Here is a 22,685-nt window from a genome sequence, read left to right on the forward strand (position 1 = left end):
GTTCTTCGGGTATAAAGGTATCAGCCGACGCCATTTTCCTCAGTCTTTCTTGCCGCGTGGCGCCCGAAGCAGAAGCTGTTCGCAAGTGCCGGTCGGTCAGAACCAGAGATTACTACTACCGAAGACTTCTAAAAAGCTAAGTACCCCGTTGGGGACTCTTTCTTGCCTCAGCCGATGTCAGAAAAAGTGAATAACTGTTTGTCTGTTTTGGTGAGTTTTTTGGCTTTATGTAGTTTAACATATATTTGTTTGTTCAATTGGAGTTTACTGTTTAGGTAGTTGGTCCAGGCCTTGTTTCTCTTTTTGAGGAGGGATTTTGTGTCTGGGTCTAACCAGGGGGCATATTTAGTTTTAATTCTTGTTGTTCTGGAGGGAGCATGATGATTAATGGTGTTTAAGAAGGTAGTATTGAAATATAGTACAGCCTCATCAAGAGGTAGGTTTTTAAGGGGGGGTCCAGTTGCACATTTTTAGGTTGTTTATAAAGCTGAAGCAGTTAAAGTGTTTTTTGTTTCTAATTAGGCATGTAGATATTTGGGTCAGTTGTGGTGATTTTGATCTGAGTAAGAATGTGGCTTGGTAACTACTTGGTGTCTGGTAGACACCCTGCTAGGGATATCGGTGATGGGTGGGATAAGAGTATCCAATCTAGAGTGAATTGATGTTTGGTTCTCTTGTCTGTTCTTGTGGGGGGAAGTGATGAGTTGGGTTAGGCCATGTAGGTTAATATAGCAATAACCCACGCCTGGGTGTGGGTAATGCTGGATTTACCCACGGTTGGCGTGGTTTGGTCCCGAGGGACCAAACAAAGCCAACCGTGGTAAATACAGCATTACCCACCAGAAGTGGTTATTGCTATTATACTATGACATTATTTAAGAAAAGAAACTATTACTTTTCTTAAATAATGGCATAGTATAATGCCTGTTTACTGCCCTTCCGCAGATGTCTGGCATCCGCGGCAGTTCTGATGTACTGCGCCTGCGGTACATCAGAGTTGAGCAAAGCAACGGAGAAAGCAAGATCTCCGTTGCTTTTTTACTGTTTCGCTATGTTAAATGGGTTTAACATAGCGAGACAGTTAAAATAAGCAACGGAGATGTCCGTTGCTTATTTTAACTGTCTCGCTATGTTAAACCCATTTAACATAGCTAACAGTAAAAGCAACGGAGATCTTGCTTTCTCCATTGCTTTTTTAAAACCTGTCTCGCTAAGTTAAATGGGTTTAGCATAGCGAGACAGCTTTAAAATAAGCAACGGAGATCTCCGTTGCTTATTTTAAAGCTGTCTCGCTATGTTAAACCCATTTAACATAGTGAGACAGTGTTTTAAAAGTAGAGTTATACTAATGGAAAAAAGTCCGGGCGACCGGACCTTTTTCCATTAGTATAACTCGATTTACAATGTGCACGCTGGCCAATCAGCGTGCACGTTTTGGGGTGGTCATGGTATAATATGGGAGAGTGGCTTATGAATGGAACAGTTTTGCCAATCAGTATTAAGGTCTCCTAATACTATGCTTTCCTGGAGGAGGGGGTTAGATATCCATTCTAGGAGTTTTTCTGTATTGGGAATATTGTTGCCTGGAGGGATGTAGCACCCTATGATGTTGATGCGTTTATTATCATTAAGCTTTAGTTTTGTTAGAGTGACTTCAACTTTGAGGTCTAAGGTTATGTCTACTTTCTCAAGAATGATGCGAGATTTATACACTACAGCAACACCCCCCCCCCTTTTTTTTTTACCTATTCTATCACTGCGAATTATATTGTAACCTGGTAGAGTGATTTAATTGTTGTGGTTGCCTGGTTTAAGCCACGTCTCTGTTAGTATGACTATCAGGTTGATAAAAGGAGAGTAGTGCATGAAGGTCGTGGACTTTTAGTATACTTAACATTTAAATTTAAAATGAGGAGCGTGGCTTTGTCTCTGTGGAGTAGGGTATCATTCAGGTTGGGGCTCCTAGATTTTCTGGGCCTGGGTTTGGGTGTGTATCACCGCAGCTAATAAGTTAGGTTCTGAGGTAAAAATAGAGTTTGAGTAGTTTGTTTAGGGTCTTAAAGTTCTTTATAGTTGTTTGAGACTGGTAGTGTGATGGCTGTGATCTGTGTGCATAGTGGTGATTAAAGGTTTGGTAGTGATGGACCAGTTGAGTGAAAGGGTGTGTTGTAATAATGTCAGTGGAAGTAGTTTTTCTTGGTATATGGATAAAATTAATTTGTTTTTGGTGGTTGGTGATAGAAGTTAGCAGTGGGAGTGTGGGTACACCTAGGAGCAATAGTAAGAGGTGTATGTATGTGGGTTTGGGTAGTTTGGGCATGGCTTGGTCATGAGTGAGAGATCTGCTTGGGATGGGGTGGGTGTGGTGGATGATGAGAGGTGCTGTGATTGTAAGGTAGTTAGATGGAAGACTGTGCTTTACAGGACATGGAATAGTGGAAGAGAAGGAAATGGGTACAGGGGTGGGGCAGATACAGTGATTGGTGGTTAGCATGATGGGTGCGGCTAAGTTCAGTTGAAATGTAGCACTAGTGGGGCCGGGTGGGAATAGGAAGCAGGGAGGGGAGCGGAGTGAGCCCAAGCGCAGCGGGGCGAACACTAACTCCAATTATATCCATGGGCTTACTTGTTTCTTTTCTTTGTACACCAAATGTATCATTCCACTTGTTTCTGTTTACACCAAATGTGTTTGTTTGGCTGTAATGCACTAGTTTAATTTATTTATACTGATGCAGTCACACTGAAAAAGGTCTGGGGAAGCTTCCTCACCACAAGCAGGCCAAAAGATAACTTTCAAAAGGGTGCTACTCAAGGAGACCCACTAATATAGACTAGTTAATGTGCATGGGGGAGGAGGGAGTTAGAGGAGGGAGATACAAAATGGGGGAAGGTATAACCAGAAAAAGCTGGTAGAGATCTGTCCTCACAGAAGACTGCAAAGGAAAGTAATCAGCATAAGAAGTGGAAGCCTTGGAGCTGTAATGCAAGTATAAGCAAGGAAGAGGTCGAAGCAGGAAATGAGTGTAAGCAGTTAGTTGCAGAAACATTACTTTAAGGCCTAGGTGTGCAAGTAATACAAAGGAAGGCAAATCTATCTGGGGGACAAAATACACCAAGTAAATGGTACTTGCCTTACTTTACAAGTATTCAGTGTGGAGGCAGATCTATTTGGGATAAGGTAGAGCAAGTATATTAAGTTATGACACCCAGTGGCAATAGACAAAGCTATAGTTGCTTGGGGGGGCCTTGCAGGTGTGCATGCCGGCCAAAACAATGTTTAAAAAATAACTAGTAAAAGTAACAAATGTGCTGTAAAAGGAAATGTAAATAACCAGTCACAATGTTTAAACTTTAAAACATAACTATTAAGGACCACATCTGCTGTTAACAAGAACTGTCAATATCCAGCCACCTATGCAGACTTGTCTGGTAGGTATCCTTATTAAAAAGTGTTATTCTTGGCTTGCAATAACTGTAGGGCGAAACCGGACCGTAGCAGTGGTTTTATCTGGCAATGTTGCAGTTGCTGGGGGGGGGGGGGGGGGCAAGCTGCAATGATGCAGGTAGACCAAGTGCGCTATGCAGACTTGTAGGTATCCTTATTAAATAGTGGTGTTCTTGGCTTGCAATAACTGAAGGGAGAAACCGTAGCAGTTGTGTGGGTTGCTTTGTTTGTGGAAGGTGGCGATGTGCCTTTTTAAGTGAGGTGCAAATGTTATGCATTATGAAATGGAGAAATTAAGAGTAAAATTTTGGTCAGTGAAGTCCCCAGCAATTTCATCACTGCTTGATTCAGACATATACATTCCCTTGTGTTTGTCAGTACTATGTTTGAGTGCATTGTTTTGGAGTGTAGTATCACTGCTACAGCTGCTGGTACTCTTTCTATACAAGTATATGCTTCTCCAGAAGTCTGTTGCTGAGAGGATGAGAAACACACTACAAATATACAACTAAGACAAACTACATAAAGCAATAGTAAGAAAGTATTAGGTCACATCAGAGGCTTGGGAGGTCATTGTTAAGAAACTGAGAACTGTTGTAAAATTTATCATTAAATACCATAAGTTCAGGTTATACTATAAGAGAATAACTATGTAAAGATAACCATGTCAGCAGCCAAAATGCATTACAAGTTGAATATCTGACTGTGAATATCTGAGTTTGCTTTTTTTTTTTTTTTATTCTTGGGAATTGCTATTCAGAAGTGAAGAGACATACAAGGGAACAGTTTGTGGCACACCAGGCTATTTTTTTATTTCTATTGTCATGCAAAGCTGACTAAATAGTTGAATCTAGCAAAGCTGGAAATGTGAGACTGTAGCCCACTGAAGGAGGGGAGATGGGAGGAGTAACCTGGCAAGGAACTGAAACTTGCAAAACTACTCCTTGTGAAAAGTCTTTTTTATCTCAGCAATTTGTTGACACTTTTGCAAGTTTCTTTCAGTGAATGTGTAGTACATCCGTAGGAACAACATTTGTAAAACTCAGCGCATACCAGTCAATGACACATGAGCTGCAGACTCTCAAACGTGGTAGTTTTTTTCAGGAGTTCCATTCTAAGTGAATGGAAGTCTAGTCTGACAACAAATGGTAGGGCTATTTGTCCTCACAGTCTGCATTATAGGACCGATTTAGCTTTCCAAAGGAATCAAAATCTCTGCCCCCATGAGGGCAGACAGAGTAAAAACAAAATAAAATTAGGAATGAGTGCTTATTTTGCTGAAGGCAGCTTTGGGAGGTGTAGTAAATCATGGCAAGATAAAAAAAATATGTTTACTTCATCATTTGCCCGTAGTGGTCCTTTAAAGCCCTTCAGGATAAGGGAAAGGCTTTACAGGAACTTAAAACACGTGTTCATTTCTCCTGTATCTACATTTTGGAGAAATTACTCCAATAAGCCAGCCTTTGTTCATAGGTAGTTTCGTCCTCTTTCCAAGGATAAAAATGGTAGAAAGCGGGCTCCTCTTGCTAAAGCTACTCAAACTTCTGTGCCTTAGTCACCTTTTCTTGGCAGGTGCTGTATGACTATCCTGTTCTTCCCAGTCAGTTTCCTCTTTCTTTCTCTCTTCCTGTTTGGTTAAATATTACTCAGGACTCCGTGGTTCTGTCCATTGCCCACCATAGGCATTTCATGGTCTTGGAAACCTCTTCCCTCTTTTAGGTTCATAGCTTAGTACTAGACTAACTGCCCTTGTGAGCCATTTTAAGCCTAGCCAATTACCCCCTGAGAGAATCAAACCCTGCACCTTGTGTCTGTAAGGTAAACACTTTATCCATTATGCCAGCCTCCCACCCCTCAGGAACAGTTGGCCTTCTTTCCATGCGTCCTTCTTTATCTCTTGACTCGTGGTACTATTCAAGAGGTTCCAGTGTCCCAAAAGGAGGATGGGGTTCACAGACTTTAGATGTAGGATGAGAAGCAGCATTTGTCTCCCTAAAGGTGCAGGGGGAGTGGTCACCTCGTCAACAAAAAACACATGTCAGAGATGAGAGCTCTTCTGCTGTCTCTTCGGGCTTTTCATCATCTCTTCTCCCCAGGGCCTCCTCAGTACCACCACATTGATGTGGTATGTCAACAAACAGGGGAGGACAAAGTCTTATCTTCTTTGCTGGTTGGCGCTGTTAGGGTGGGAACTTGGTATCCAGTATCTAGTGACTCTCTTCGGGCAGTTTAAATTCCCTTAGGTCAAAACATTCTGGCAAATTCTATGAAAAGGTTCATAACTCTCTCCCATGAGTGGATGCCTCCCAGGGATTTTTTTTTTTTTTGGACATTGCCCACTAGTGGGGTACTCCTGGTACTCCTCAAATAGATTTGTCTCCTCTCTGAACAGACAACTTCTGTCTTTTGGCCAGCGCCCCAGGTCCTCTGGTTGGAAGGTGGATGCCCTATCCTTTTCTTGGAAAGGGATGTTTCTTTATGCCTTCCATCCCTTTCTCATTCCACAAATCCTGTTCATAATTCAACAGGATGCTCCCCAAATCTTTTTGGTGTATTCCGTTTTAGCCGAGATATCACTAATTCCCTCTTCTTCATTTAGCCAAGTGTAGTCATCATGGGTTACCACACAGGATGGACCTACTCGCACAAGACAAGGTGTTTCCACAGACACCTTTATTTCTGAAGATGTGCTTAGGGTCCTGCAGGAGGCCAGGAAGCCCACTACTAGGAAATGTTACTTAGGAAACCTTTTCCATTTGGATGTTTGGTGTATGGTAACCGGGATCCACTTTCTGTGAATGTTCCGTTTGGTTCTTTATTTGTGAATTCCTCAATGCTGGGTTGGATTATTCTTCAGTTCAGGCCAACCTATCGGCGATCTTTGCTTGTCTGCCTTTATCATCTCCTTTAGCTTCTAGGTTTGAATGTAAACGATTCCGTAAAGGTATCCTTCATGTTAGGCCTCCCAGGAAGCTTGTTTCTCCTTCCTCGGATTTTAATTTTGTTTTAGAAAAATTGATCCAGCTCCTTTTCATCATGCAGCTTCAGCTTCCTTGCAACATTGCTGTTGGAAGAATGTACTTTGGTTAGCCGTTGCTTCTGCCAGGTGGGTGTCTGAGCGCCAAGTCCTTTTGGCTTGTCCTTCCTTTCATCCTAGGTCCTTAGGCTTGGCGGTGTCCAAACAGACCATTTCTTTTCAGATCTCTAAAGCCATTTCTTTGTGCTATTTCTTTCATAGTAAGAGCCTTCCTTCTGTTAAGGCTGATTCTGCTAAAGCTGTGGATTCTTCTGGTGCCGCCCCCCAAGAGTTTGGGATTCTAACACTATTCTTGAGGCAGATACTTGGGCTTCTGTGCATATATTTACCAATCACTGCAAGTTGGATGGAATCTTGAGCTAGAGCTCATTTTGCTAGGGCCATCCTTCGTAGATTCAGAGAGAGCTGTGCTGGTCCTTCCTCTTCCCTCTCTCCTTTTTGAGCTTTGGCACTCCATCTGTTGTAATTGTAATGAATACTGCCACAGCTTGGCACTCTACCTATTGTAATGAATACTGCCACAGCTTGGCACTCTACCTATTGTAATGAATACTGCCACAGCTTGGCACTCTACCTATTGTAATGAATACTGCAACAGTAAAATGGCAGGACAAAGTACAGTTGTGGAAAATTTTACCATAATGGTAGATGTCCTCTTCACTGTTGCAGTATTCACGCTCTCCTTCCTCCCCCTGGTCTGTTTCTCTTCTGAATGTACCGATTTACCTTTATTTTTATTATTTATTTATTTTTACATTTGTTAACCAAGTCAGTCTGTCTGGGTTCTTGGAAGACCTTTTTCAGCAGAGACCCCAGGAGAAAAGCTCCCCAAAAAAGTTTTTAAGTAAACAGTAACAAAGATAAACACAGATCACATTTTAAGTATACATACTTCTGAAGTAATTTCGTAACATGCAATAAAGAAATATATAGAATGGATAGAAATACAATACATGTATGGAAATTTTCATGTAGTATGGCAAGAAACTAAGCAGAAATATGGCAAGACTAAGGTCAATACATTGCTGAACCAAGGTACTAGGCATGAAGTAAGTAAATATACAGATAAAGTTGTTAGACTGGCATTCTTACTAGGCCTGTCACCTCTGAGGATGGTACTTCAAGCATCTTTATGCTGTATACTGCGAGAGAAGTGTACATGTGACACACAGAATACTTAAACAACCTTTTTTCTTTGGTATGCTGGCTGTATGTCGGGCCGCCTTTGGCAGGGGATCCCTATTGTAATGAATACTACAACAGTGAAGAGAAAGGGCATCAACTGTTATGGTAAGATTTTACACAACTGGACTTTGTCTTGTTGTTGTAATATAGATTTACTGAATTCTTCTTTTGGCTTTTCCTGGTTGTTATGCTGCAAAAAAGCAGTGGACAGTTAATTTCATGCGTGTAATTTTTAAGCAATCAAATATGCATTAAACAAATTAATCTACTGCAAAGATGTCTGTATTAAAGTTCACAGAAAAAATCCGTGTGGTGTTTTTTGTGAACTCTTCATTGTGTATACAGCTTTTTTCTTTGCATCACCTAACAAATGTGCACACTAACCACATTTCCTTTTCTCCTCTCTCCTCTGCGTTCTACTCCTTTTTCCACAAGTTTTCTATTTTATTCTCTTACTCATAAATGTTAAATTGTAACTTATTTTTAAGCCTCAACGTGTATGCCTGTTGGTCCTGTATTAATATTTTTGCTGTAGTATAGCTGCTTAATGTCCATATTGTAGTTTTTAAGCTTTACATTTTTCTGTGTTGTATAAAACTGCCTATTTTGTAACTGGAGCATTTCTTCCCAGGACTCTGCTTTAAAGGGGCTACCACAGCCCTGTCAGACTACCCCTGTCAACAAAAGCAATAAATAAAATTTGCTTGCTTTCTTTGTACTTAGACTGGTTTAAGGACACTTTTCAGCCACAACAAATCTACTTACCTGGTTAACAAATTTAAAATAGAAAAGATTTGACAAAAAACTGTCACCATTGAAAGCAGCTCATGATACAAGGCATGTTCTAGTGGAGCAGTATCTGCATACTACTGCCTTCATTTGTAAAACTGCTGTAGGTGATGTGCTGCTGCAAGTTTTCACTCAGTAGTTTCACAAGCTGTTATAAGGTGGACATTATTTCTGGATCATCGTTTTGGGTTCTGTTTTTGTTGATTCCATACCAGTGACCACCCTGGAGGATTAACTTGGGACTCTGTAAAGGTTACTGATGGTGGACCTCTTCATCTGCTAAGAAACTTGTGTGTTTGCCATGATAACTTTAATGAGGTCCATCGTTGGTAATATATTCCACTCCCTCCTTGTCCTGTCAGTTTTCTTCGCACTCTGCCTTCTCTCCTTTTATCTTTGTTTGCTACACAGGGCTGTGTTCTTGAGTGGAGTGTGAGATATATTAATGGTACATGTTTGGTAAGAAGGATGACAGTATTCCACAGCTGTAGTACCCATACTCACTCCTTTAATTTTGAGAAAGCTTTATCTGCAGAGCAGTCCAATGTTTGTGACATTTTTAGTAATTGAACATGAAGTTTTTGCAACGTTAGCACTGTAGTAATTGCACTTAGATGCTGTTCCAGCCTACTACACCCCTTGAGGAGGGAGGGTCTGCAAAGCTATGTTAATGCTCCCTTCACACAAGTGTCTTCTCCAGCTACTGGACTGTTTGTCCATACAAACCTCAGGAGAGTTGCCTTTTGAACATGGAGGATTTCAGCTTTGGTTCTTTTAAGATGTTCTTCCAGTGATTCTGTGCATAACGTAGTAGTGTAGATAGCCACATTTCAGGAAGTCTTGCAATCGGAAAACCTCTCGCTTAGCAGGACCAGCATCTATCTTTGTTCTAGAGGTGTTTTCTCAGGGCTTGGTCTAGACTTCAGTTGATGCTCACCAGCCATATTTCTTAGCTGGCTTATCCATGGAATGCTGTTACTCCCCCCCCCCCCTCCCCCCCAAAAAATTCTGGAAGCTTGTCCGTCCTACTTTGTCATTACATTTTTGACTGTTTGACCTACCTCCCTTTTGAGATGCCATCTTTGCCTCGTATTATAAAATTCTGCCTGGTGAATAGTTAAGTTAATGCTGTGCAAAGAACCATACTGTGCCTTATTGCTGTCTGGGCCAGTCCCCCCCCCCCCACATACACACACCCACAACCAAGGTTATTTCAGAACTGCAAATATGACACCTCAGTTGCCCCCCCCCCCCCCCCTTCCCGGATTAAAGGAGAGAGGATAAACAGTCTAGATATATATTTTGGCAACGCTAACAGCACATTTAATAAAAATTAAAAAAAAAAATTCAAGTTATTGAACCAGGTGTTTTAATGTCGGGTGAGCAAGGCACACCATTTTCTAAAACTGTAAATGGCTTGCCAACTGCATCAGATTATGAATATCATACAAGATTGGAGGATCGTGTGAGCATATTCCATTAAGGGAGCAATCTTTAAAAATTAGTTACTGTACAGAGTATTCATGAGGCGGACACTTTGACCCATATTCACTCCTTTTCTAAACACAGAGCTGGATTGCCTCTGGTTCTCCAAAGCATGTTGCTGCCCTTTCACAGTAGTGTAGCCTTTCAAACATTTACTTTCACCCTTATATTAACAATTTAGCTTTTAATTTAAAGTAGCACAATCGTAAGGATATTCCTTTACCATTAATGTTCAGATTAATATGATTGCTTCAGCTGTAGGAGCTCCCATTCTCTATCTTTTTTCAAAACACCTTTATTGAATTACACTTGGGACATGGGCAAATTTACATACTCTCCATATCCCTTTTTGTTTTTTTTTGGTTATAAATCTGTAGTGTGTGTGTGTGTGTGTGTGTGTGTGTGTAGAGAGAGGGGGGTTTTGTTCTCAACATGCGGTTTTCACTTAATTGGTGTAAATTTTGTGTTGGTCTTCAGTGTGGTTTTGGGGGGTTTTAAAACAGTCTTACTCATTCTATCAAAACAAAGATTGTGAAGTCTGATTTCCTTTTGTACTGCCAGGCTTCCTGATTATTCTCTCAGTATGGGGAGGGGACAGTTGCACATGAACATTTGGCTACTCTAGACTTCAGGCCAGAAGAACTGATGTCTAGTAATCTTTTTATCTGTGCTGCTCTGATTTATGGTGACTATCCTAGTATAACTGTACTTTTCACTGGCTTGTACCAGATACTGATGCTTGGGCACCATCATAAGAGATTTTCACCTTGCAGTGGTTGGGTCTGCAACTCCAATTTAGAAAAACAACCGGTACTCCATTACAGGTGTTACGCAGGAGGCTTTGATGGACTTCTTTTTTAGTATACTTATCTGCATCTTAAGTGGCTATTGAGGACTGCAGAAATAATTCCACACACTCTTAGCTGTAAATCTTCATATTTCTCCAAGACATTCTTGCCTACATCTCCAACCTTGGTTATCAAAGCTGTATCCACATATTAGAGATGTGGTTTCTGTCTCCTCAGACAGAATTATTTCCTACTCGCCTTCAACCAGACCTGTTTTCAGTAATGTAGAACTGATGTTGACTATCATTATTCTGACCTTTTTCAGTAGGAAGCTGTTTTGAAGGACTAAATATTGTAGGGTAAATGGAAGAGTACAATCTAGGATGGCACCCTACATTAGCCATGAAATATTAAACATACTTGGAAGGATTTACTGTTTTATATCTAGTGCCGCAAGTTTATGTGAACTTCCTTGCAGTTGGTCATCCTTGTTTAAAGTGTGAGGCTTCTGATAATGGTCCGTTGTATTCTATAACTGGTGGTTGGGCTGGGCAGAATTTTAATTATTGTAACTAGTTCCAGCACTGTGGCTCATGAATTTCTACATTGTTATGCACCAGCACCCCTGTAAATATTGCTAGTAACATATTTTGATTTTCTTGTAGATGAAACTGAATTCAGAAACTTTATTGTTTGGCTCGAAGATCAAAAAATCAGACACTACAAGATTGAAGAGAGGGGAAACTTGAGAAACATCTCGAGTAATGATTGGCCAAAACAGCTGGAGAAGGTAACTGTTTTGTTTTATAGCTTAATTCACTAGATAAGAATAAACTAAAAAAAGCATTTCTAAACATCTGCTGAGTTGTTTTAACATGTATAAGCATGATTCAGTAGTTCTTAACTATTTTGAAAGACAGGCCTACCATTTGAAAGTCATGCTTGTCTCTGAATGTGCTAAATGGTCTCATTGGTGTGAAAAGGTGGTCTATAGATCAATGTCCAGTTCAGTAACGCAGAGTTAATTTTTATAAGTCTGACTTGGTATCCCCTTATATTAAGGTAATTGCCTTACTTGTCTTTGTATAATGAGGCATTTACTTTATCTGAGGCTTTTGAAGGTGTCCCGTATCCCCTGCTTGGTAAAAACCTACATGTCTTTCCTGTGTTGAACACCTAGCCAATGATTTTGCATGGTACTGATGTTCATAGGCATCTCAAAAGCACTAAGTAATTCTGATCCCCTTTGTGCTAAGGAAAAGTAGGCTCACCCAGTTAAAGCAGAACCTAACCAATCAGTTACATTTCTGTAATTATGATCAATAAACCAACCAAAACTTTGACTGAAGAGACTATAAAGGCAAGTCAGACTTCAAGCGAACAGCTACCTCTACAACCCAGATGCCATTTGTGCATTTTCTGAACATTGCTTACAGGATATTCAGGCTATAGGTAGAGCAGGTTTTGCTTTGGCTGCAACACCGGATTTTTATAAACCATCTAACCATTCAGAGAAGCTGAAGGTGCACTGCTCAATGCTCTCCTGCTCATTTTATGAATCCCTGAAGCAATGATTTTTGTGATGAATGTAGTACCATCGATATGAGTGCTTATAGCCTTTCCCATTTGAGTAGTAGGAACTTTGCTGCATGGCAGGTATTGTGGTCCTCACTGCACACATGTGGATCTGATAGTTTTGAATATAGTTAAATGCGTAGCAGTTGCAGCATTTATGGGTTTTGTGGATTGTTTTCTTCAGTTACTTTAACACACCTTGACATTAGTATGCTGTACCACTGCCTAGTCTCTCTCAACACCGCTTGTGTTTTAGTTCATAGGTAAGTATTAGGCTGTCTGCCTGAGGGCATCTATAAGCCTAGCCAGAATGTGTTGGATTTTGCTGCCCCCCTTAGATTAGTTCCCTGTGCCTTGGTCCAGCAGAGCCATTAATTCCCTGTGCCTCTGTCCAGCAGAGCTACTGCAGTGATCCCCGGGGTAAATTTTCTGTTTCCCATCCACTCGTCAAGGTTTCTCTTTTAAGAGTGTTAAGTGAGTGGCTCTGTCTAATGTAGATTTGGAATCCAGTTCCAAAGCATGGGGGAGTGTCTGCGACAGGAATCTATCCCTCCAGGATATCCTATTTATCGTTGTGGTGAGGTTTAGATCCCTAGAGCGTGTGGCTCTTGGGAATTTGTTTTTTTTTTTTTTTTTTTTTTTTTTTTTAGGTGGAGCATGTCCATCAATTCTGGGTTAGACACGGCCTTATGTCAGACAGAAATCCCTCTGAATAAGCGGTATGCAACAGAGTAGAGCTGGAGTTTCATCATTCGGGCTGCATAGGGCATATGTTTGAGGCCAGTAATCCTCTTGGTGAGGTACTTCTGTGTTCTTTCCAGCTTACATCCCAAATGGGGTGTTGTACTCTGATGGGTCTGAGTGATGAGTAGGGGGGACAATAACCTCTCTTGTTATAGATGCAAACCCTTTTGTGATTAGATGGGCCACATAGAAGGATTTTCTAACCACCTTGGCAATTTGACTATCAAAGGAGAGATTACTATCTACTTGGGTCCCCAGATCCCTTATTACATTTTCTGTATTTAAGGGACTAACACATATCTGGTAGTTCGCAGATACTTTGTTTTCCAAAGGGGATGACCATGCACTTTTTGATATTTAGCTTGAGGCCATGATTTTAACACCAGGTATCCATCTCGGTGAGACCCTTCTGGAGGATGTCTGTAACAGCTGGAGAGTCTATTATGGCCCCCAGTTTGCAGTAGTCTGTGAACTTGGTCAACTATAGTCATCCTGTGCTTGCCTGTACCTCTGAGAAGTATATACCGAAGAGGAGGGGTCCCAGGACTGAGCCCTGGGGGACGCCACTTGTAACTGGTTTAGAGTCTGACCTAGAGCCTGCAACTCACTGTGTGGGTTCTATCCGTGAGCCAATTGGTAACCCATCTCGTGACATACGGGTTTATGTTCAGGCTGGTGAGCTTGTCTATAATACCAGAATGGGGAATGGTGTTGAAAGCCTTTGTGAGGTCTAGGTAGGCTATGTGGACCTCCTTTCCCTCATCTAAAGCCTTGGTAACTGTCCAACAGGTTTAGGAAGCATGATCTGCCCTTAACAAAGCCAAACTGGGTAGGGTCCAATGTTTGAAGGTTCCCAATGTCTCTGTTCATGAATTCCATGATGCGCTCCATAGCCTTGCAGACCAGGCTAGTCAGGCTTATAGGGTGATAGTTCCCAGGGTCCGTTGTGGCTCCAATTTTGTGGAGCGGGATAATGGTTGCTGTGCGCCACTCTATGGGTACGTAGCCTGTAGAGAGGCTGAGTTTGAACAGTGTGTTTACGTGAGAGGTTAGTTCATTTTGGAGCTCATGTAAGACCCACCCTGGGACACCGTCTGGTCCCATTGAAGCAGTATTTTTGGCTTTGGTTAGGGCTGTTTTAACCTGTGTGTCAGTGATTGTCGGGGCACTACGTTCTTCTGGTATGGTTATGAGCCCTTTAGGGGGTGAAGTTTTCACTAAACCTGTCTGCCAGAATGTTGGCAGTATCAGTCGGTTCAGTGTATTTTGGGCCATTCTACACTAACTCAGAGCAGATCTGAGAGTATCCACTTAAGTTCTTGACATAACCACAAAGCGTTCTTTAGCTGTCTTTGGAGTCCTTGGCAATTTTTCTTTCGAAGCTAGCCTTGGATGATTTTGAGAGATCGTAGTTTCTTGCTGATACTAATCAGGGATGTCTTTCCTCCTTCGGATTTTACTCTCTTCTGCACTGGTTTCCTCCTATTGTATAGCTTTTTTATGGCAGGGGGTCCACCAGACTGGCTTCCTTTTCTTGGAGGAGTGAGTCTTGGTTTTGCTTGGGATAGCACGACCCATGCATTCTTGCAAGTGCTTATAGAGTGCCTTTGTAAGGGATTCAGCTTGGACAGTGTTGCCCTTTACCATGGGGGCTGTGAACCTTTCCACCTTGGTCTTAAGTAACGTGAAGTTTGCTTTTTGAAAAGTTTTTCACTGTGGTTTCCTTGATTGGGGGTGGAGGCAGAATGTGGATATCCAGAGTGATTAGTCTATGGTCTGATCTAACCAGCGAGGGTTTGACCTCTTGGTGTAGAACACCGATCGCCCATGTTGATGATGACCAGGTCCAATATGTTGTCACCTCTGGTGGGGGTGTTGACCAGTTGATCCAGGGCGTTCGAGTTTATAAATTCTAGGAAGCATTGGGCAAGGGAGTTAGTACTTGAGTAGTTCTCCCAGTTAACTCATTCACTCCGGAGCAGCTCAGGACAAGCTGCCTGCTTAATTCCACCATAGAAACAACAGTGCAGCCTGAGCTCATTTTCAGAAAATCCATTTGTAAAACCATACAGAAAACAAATGTTCATAACTGTTTAACTATAAGAGCTACACTAAAAATGTGAACGCGAAAGTTGTTCAGCAGACACTGACCTTTCCAACAGGGTAAATGTTGATAGTGTATATCGAAGTCATTATTAAATATTTGGCAAGGGATGCTGATATTGTGCATATTTTTTACCTTTTTGGAAAAACAAAGCACAATATCTTGGTCAATGTACCATGCAGACCCATACAATTTGAATGTAATTTGTTAATATGAATGTCGGCTTTAAAATGATACATTAACCATTACTGTGTGATGTTCCTTTCTTGAGATATACACATAAATATGATTAATATATTATTTTTCATAACTGATAAATAAACAAAGCATAATATCTCATCACCTGTAACAGACAGAGCCTACATATCAGTGTATAAGTTGTGCATCTGAATGTCAGCTTCAAAATGATGCATCATTTGTGTGATCACCATGCTCCCTTGCAAAGATATGGGCATAATAATGAAAAGTATTGCAAATGTATAATTTTCATAATCGTACAAGACTAAACAAACTGTGATATCTGTACATGTGTAGAGTGCACAGACATAGTTCTTTTACCATGTTGTAAGGAGTAACACTGTCTTCAAAATGAGGTATTACTTGGCACACTGACATGCTCCCTTGCAAAGTTATTTACCAAAGTATGAAAAAAAAATCATAATTTCCATAACCTAAGTCCGAAACAAACTTTCATATCTGCACATGTGTCAAACATACAGGCACAATTATTTTACCATGTTGGAACCAGCAATACCTTCTTCAAAATGAGATATTACTTGGCACATTCAGATGCTCCCTTGCAAAGTTATTTACCAAAATATGAAAAAAATGATAATTTCCATAACCTAATTCCAAACAAACTTTGATATCTGCCTATGAGTACAACATACAGGCACCATTCTTTTACCATGTTAGAACTATAAATAATCTTTTCAAAATGAGGTATTACTTAACACATTCAGATGCTCCCCTGCAAAGTTACTTACCAAAATATGAATAAAAATCATAATTTCCATAACCTAAGTCCGAAACAAACTTTGATATCTGCCTATGAGTACAACATACAGGCACCATTCTTTTACCATGTTGGAACTATCAGTACTGTCTTCAAAATGAGGTATTACTTAGCACATTCAGACTCTCCCTTGCAAAGTTATTTACCAAAATATGAAAAAAATCATAATTTCCATAACCTAAGTCCAAAACAAACTTTCATATGTGCACAAACTCAGAATAATATATTTTACAGAACACATTTCATAAGAGAGTTTTACTTACCATACTGGTCCTACTTGGTCATGGGTGTTTTCCATTCTTCCCACACGCTGCATGTTACCAATCCTGCATATCTCTCCTCACACCATTGTGGAGGTCAGTCAAGAACAATGCAATGCCCTCCGCAGTTAGGTGAACGCCGACCCTGTGCATCAAGCCATGCATGAACCAATTCTGTAAACATCTGGCCTTGTGAGCTGCCCGTTGACTGTTTGCTGTTTTCCATATCTGTCGAGGAATTATATCAGACCACACAAAATGACAATGCCATTATAATTCAGTCAAAATAGTAACTTGGATGTTATTGAGCCCTTATAATTCCAGTTATCGCATCTGACCATCACTCTGGTTACAATAAGACCCATCAATTTTCCTAAATGCAGTACGTGCATATTGTTAACAGATAATAAATTATTCTTGAAAGCTGGATACATAAACAAAAAATTATAATAACCATTGCTGAAACCTGAGCTATAGATAACCTATACTTGTCACACTGTATCTGTATTACAATCTTCTGCAGTCTGACCATGTATGCACAAGCACTTCCCTGGTACACAAATGAATTATTTCCCCTACCAACATCTTCATTACTACATGTTATACACATGTCCCTAAATGAAACATTCACCCAAGTGACCCCTTCAGGAAAATGTTGAGATACGCACAACCACCACAATTGTGTGTGATATATATATAGTGTGTGTGTGTGTGTGTGTGTGTGTGACCAATGTACATACATGTATATCCATATACGCACACACACACCTATATATATATATATATATATATATATATATATATATATATATATACATATACTGCATATATACAGCAAGAAAAAAATCAGGGGTTTAGGAGGGTAGGCAGTCAATGAAGAATATGGGGGTTGCAAAGCAGAGAAAAAATACAACCTGACTTGTGCATTCATTAAAGTGATAATGACTTCTACTTATGTGAATAACACTGACAGCAGCTGAGACTTTCCCAAAAAGTGATAATGACCAACTGCTATATTGTAACTGCACCTATTGCTATGTGATAATGACCTTCTTTTCATTACTGCAAAGGTATGCATGCTGAGACACAGGTGATAACTGCTGCCCATAACCTGTCGAGTAGGCATTCATTATATTACCTTGTGCAGCTGTTATGTAACACAGACTCGTTATCATCAGTAAGGAGAATATCTGAGTCAGTCAAATAGTATAACACTTTGGTATTACTGAGGCCTTCCTCCCATCTAAATTCCACACATGACTGACAAAGCCAGGAGAAATAAACAAAAAATATGGTAGCTCCATCCTGTCAGTAGTCACTTGGTAAATAACTTTGCAAGCGAGTGATAACCTTTATCTCATTCAGGCGGTATAATCACAAATAAAATAATACAAGCAGAAGTGATGTAACCCAATGTAATTTGCAGACTGACTTTCTCTATGTCCCCAGTAACCCCTCCAGTTTGCTTTCTGTATGCACAGGCATCAAAATGGCACAAATTGGCCCAGCAGTCACTTCAGCAGTGAGACCATGTATGCACAAGCACATCCCTGATGCACAAATAATTATTTCCCCAAGCAACATCCTCATAATTATGTCCAGGTGTACATGCACCTGAAATGAAACATTTCCACAAACAAGCCTTCAATAACATTTCGTAGTATGTGCAACCACCAGTTCACCCAAGAAACCCCTTCAGTAGAATGTTGATGTATGCACAATGTCCAAAATTAAACGCTTCCCCAAATGAAACATCTGTAAGTTTTGCTGTACCACCAAAATGAAGCATTCACCCACCCGAGCCCTTCAATATAATGTATGCACAGGCACCAGAATGAAAGATTTCCCCAAAACAACCGTTTAGTAACATTTCCTGGTATGTACAAGCACCAAAATGAAAAATTCATAAACGAACACTGAATGTGCACGTGGGAAATTGCATCACATTATCTGTTGTAATATGCATCATATTCCTTGGACAGGTGTAATTAGAGCTATTACCATATGTTAGGACAAAGACCAGAGTAATTACGTCAAAGTAGTACAGCAGTTATATCTTACTGAGAATTGGATTTACCATGGAACACAGTGAAGACAAACAGTGGAGAAGCTGTTGGGACATAATAAAGCAGCTAGGAATCACAAACGGGCAAATACCTCATTCACATAATTTTGTCACACAGATTTCAGGCATTCCTCATTTACATCATACTATTATTTCACTTGCCTAAGATTTTTGTAAGCTGAGTAAGCAGCTTGTGCCTAAGTGCACCTAACAGATGAAAAACACTCCAAGTCCTCACCAGAAACATTCTGGGAGGAAATGAAGACTTTCCACAAGTTCAGAGCAAAACAAACTGCTAGATTCACCCCCCCCCCCCAGACTTCCTTTATGAATTCTCCAACTAATAGTTATTGGCAAGCTGCAGACCCAAGCCAGACTATACAATTTGAAAACCTTAAAACTATCCTGGAAAGATTACAGTGGAAACATACCAAAGGCATCCAAAAATATGAAAATTTAAGTTATGAAAGAGTAAAAAATTATAATACAGACTTGTGTTGCTGCACATAGAAACATTGGAGTTATATGCCTGAAATCACATTCTCTTAAAAACAGAAATTTTCACAATTAGAATTAAAATTAACAACTGTACAGGAGCCAGTCCAGTTTCTACTCCCCCCTCCCCACACTTATGTAATAGTATGAGCCTTTCTTTGAATATAGCAAGTGGTCAGGGGATGGCAGTTCACCCCTACACATGGTCCAGCAAACAAAACAAGAGTTTGAGCAAATGTCTTATACTGCTCTGATATTTTACTGACCACTGCATAGGGATGACAACCAAGATGAGAACCAAAACAAGACGTGTGTGTGTGTGTGTGTGTGTGTGGGGGGGGTGCACATAAGTAAATTTACACAGGATTTTTAAAGTACACCACATAAGATATACAATTGTTCGACATTATACAACTATCACTGAAAATATTACAAAAAACAGTACACAAAACAATGATATAGAAACCCCCACCTGGGTAAACACTGCAGGTTACCTTTCTACAGCTCACACTGACATCCAAATAAGGTAACAAATCAATTAAAGTACCAATTCTTAAATCCGATTAAGATACATGTAGAAGTTACACGCACGAATACATGAAGCAAATATTTACACAGACTGCACTAAGACAGAATTCGCCCAACAAAAATTAAAAAAGAAAATCATGGTATTTAAAAACACTATCCAGTGCATCGTTATATTTGTCACCCCTCACACTCCATAAACAATATTTTCATGGACTGTACCATACATACTTACACAGAGCAAAGCTAACAAACTTAAACCCATCAAAACTTGACAGATTTGGTATGCCTGGCCGGGCTTAAAAAGCCCCTTGAGGTAGTTAACCTAGTAAACATCAATGAACCATCAGCGCTTACAGGTGTGGCGGCGTCTACGCACACATAGTTATACAAGACACACGTGGGACATTTCCTCGTAAAGCACTACTCTCCCATTTTTCTCTCCCCAAACAGCCCAGGCAGAACAATCACTAACTACCAAAAAGGAAAACGCGGTTCCACCATTAACCTTCCTTTGTTTTAAATCGGACAAGTAGACCAACATCAGTTCAACAGTTTGTTTGAAGCAGTGCAATATTTCTACATAGTACTTGTACTCGGGGCATACTGCAGTTGCAAGTGATTGTATATGCTGTAGAGCTAATAGTTTAGCGGCAAAGCATAAAGATGGTTCAAAAACAAATCACGAAGCAGTTTGTATAAACCAAGAACAGTAGATGCAGAAGCTCACCAAACCCCAATCTTCCAGACACCAAGGAAAAACAAAGTATATACGGTTTCTGTTGGTTATCAGTGAAGCAGCTATATTCTATGTTGCTGATAAAAACCAGTCCAGCGTAATTAAATCCAAAAGAACTCTGTTTATTCCAGACCTTAGACCTAACGCAAATACAATCCTGGAACTCAGTGCACTACTGGCACTAGTTTTAACAGCAGAACAATCCTGTAAAAGAAAAAAAAAACGACCACAGCACGTCAGTTATGCAAGCAGTGGCTCGGATTGTAAGAATCCGATTGGCTGCCCCCGCTTGATTGAGGAATGCACACGGAGCTGGCTTTGCTGTAATCTGGAGAAAAGACAGGGAGCATTCAAAGCCGAATTTAACAAAAAAGTCCAATAGGACCATCAGGTACCTCCACTATAAATCCTAAGTTGAGAAGGTAACTGACAACCTTCAGTTACTTTCTCAACATATATTTTACCAATAGCTTGAAATTAGGGGCTGTAAACTTACTTGCGCTGCAGGAAGGCACTCGGGGTTAACATGAAGAAATTCCTATCGTGTCATAGCGCACTCTGTGTTAAGCACAGAGGCGCCAGGGAACGGTTCTCGGGGTTAATGAGTTAATGTTTGGGTAATTGAAATCGCCCAATATTGGAGCATTTGGTAGGTCCTTCATATTTTTCCAGTGCCTCCAGAAACGTGGAATGGGGGACTTGGGTCATGGTGGGTGATCTGTATCAAACTACAATTTGAATTGCCGTTTTGCCCATTTTTACTTGCACATGGATGATCTCTGAGGCATTGTGCTGTGGCACTAACCTGGAGGTGTGGGTATCCTTAATGAATATGGACAGACCCCCACCTTTTGTGTTTTTGGTCTGGGTTCTGTGGCCGAAGTATGGTATTAGCTATAGCCTGGTAGTGCTGGGGTGCTCTCAAGAGCCTTAAACCAGGTTTCTGTTATTGTACTACTGTTCTCCTCCTTAGTGTATTGGTTAGTTGGTAATCTGAGTTTTTAAACTTTTTAACAAGGTGTGCTTTCACATATTTGTTAAGGCTTTTGACACTATCTTTAAAGTGTTAGCCAAAAATCTTTTGTCTGTGTTGCTCTTCCTCTCACATTTTGAAGTTTGGAAAATACAGTGGGGCATAATGTGTGTAGTTTGCTTTGTAGCTGGATTTCTTCTAATTGCAGCGGAGCAGGATTACGCTACATAGTCCTAGACGCATCTTTCTGCTGAAAGATCAGTCTGGGAATTAATCTAAACATTCATGAGTTCTTTCATTTGTTTAAGCTAGCTGTTTATAGCAAGCAGCTTCATCCAACTTTAGTGTTTCTTCTCATTTTTACAGGTTTTTTCTTTGATCTGCTTAGTTGTGGGCTTACTTCCTAATCTGTAAGCTAAGATGGAAAGGTTACAAGAGTCCTTAACAAGTGCTTGATTGACCATTTAAAGTCTGTTGGCATTAACTGCTTGCCTGCAGGTTGTGAATTTCCTCTGCACGTGGTTGATCAATTGGTGCAGAAGCTTGCCTGCTTGCTTATTTACTTACTTACTTACATCTGTGAGATGATTTGGCTACTTCAGTAATTATATTAGCCAGTTACACTACAGCTTTTATTTAAAATCAATAAGAAGTTTAACGCAAATGAATGGCTTCTCTCTTTCCCAAGGACACAACAGAACATGGTTTGCCAGCCCCTCATCCTGTTACATGCAGCCTTAACACCTGTGATTGGTTGCATTTAGTAGCCAATTTACAGTACTTTCTAGGCAATCTTTAGTCACCTAACTAGTGACAGTCAGGAACTGCAGGCATACAAATCTTTTCTCTTGTATACAGATTTGTGGGTTCAAAGTTAAATACTAGGCTAACTGCACCTTTGGGCCAATTTAAGCCTAGGCATTCTCCATTTTTGTGCTTAAATGAACCTATCTCATTTGGTTGGAGATTGGCTTTACCCTTCTTACTGGTTGATAATTGTATATTACCCCTAATGAGAATAACTGGGATTGTACCATATATATGAGTGGACCCATGCATGGCATAGAGCATTTAGGAGCTGCCTGTGTCCATTAGTAATACAGTGGGTAGTTGTGGGGTAACTTTTCTGTTTCACATCCATAGATCCAAGTTGTGGTTGAATATAGAGAGGGATGAAGAGTCCGTTACAGAGCAGTGGGATCCTCTGGAAGTCACTTCAAACTTATGTTGATGCAGATGAGGGTGAGATCCCTAGATCATGTACGTCTAATGCTATTTGACTTTCTGACCAAATACTGATGGATTTAAATGCACAGTATTTGGTCAGAATGTCTCATGTGCCAAGCACAGGTCAACTTTTTGTTTTGTTTATAACAAAGATGGACATCTTGGAAGAGAGCAAGTGGCAGTTTGAACCTGATCACATTAGTGATGTTTTTTGATCAGAATTAAATCACCATT

At 40.4% G+C, this 22,685-nt stretch overlaps 1 protein-coding gene across 1 annotated transcript in view; it reads left to right on the forward strand.

Moving 5' to 3' along the window:
- Positions 1-22,685, forward strand: part of RTRAF (RNA transcription, translation and transport factor) — a 558,130-nt gene that overhangs the window by 32,394 nt on the left and 503,051 nt on the right. Inside the window, exon 2 of the mRNA XM_044074328.1 lies at positions 11,395-11,519. Coding sequence (XP_043930263.1) covers positions 11,395-11,519 — 125 coding nt within the window. The remainder of the gene's footprint in view (positions 1-11,394; positions 11,520-22,685) is intronic.

The sequence above is a fragment of the Protopterus annectens genome, chromosome 6.part0 (genome assembly GCF_019279795.1).
Source record: "Protopterus annectens isolate FY-2018-M chromosome 6.part0, PAN1.0, whole genome shotgun sequence".
NCBI lineage: Eukaryota > Metazoa > Chordata > Ceratodontiformes > Protopteridae > Protopterus > Protopterus annectens.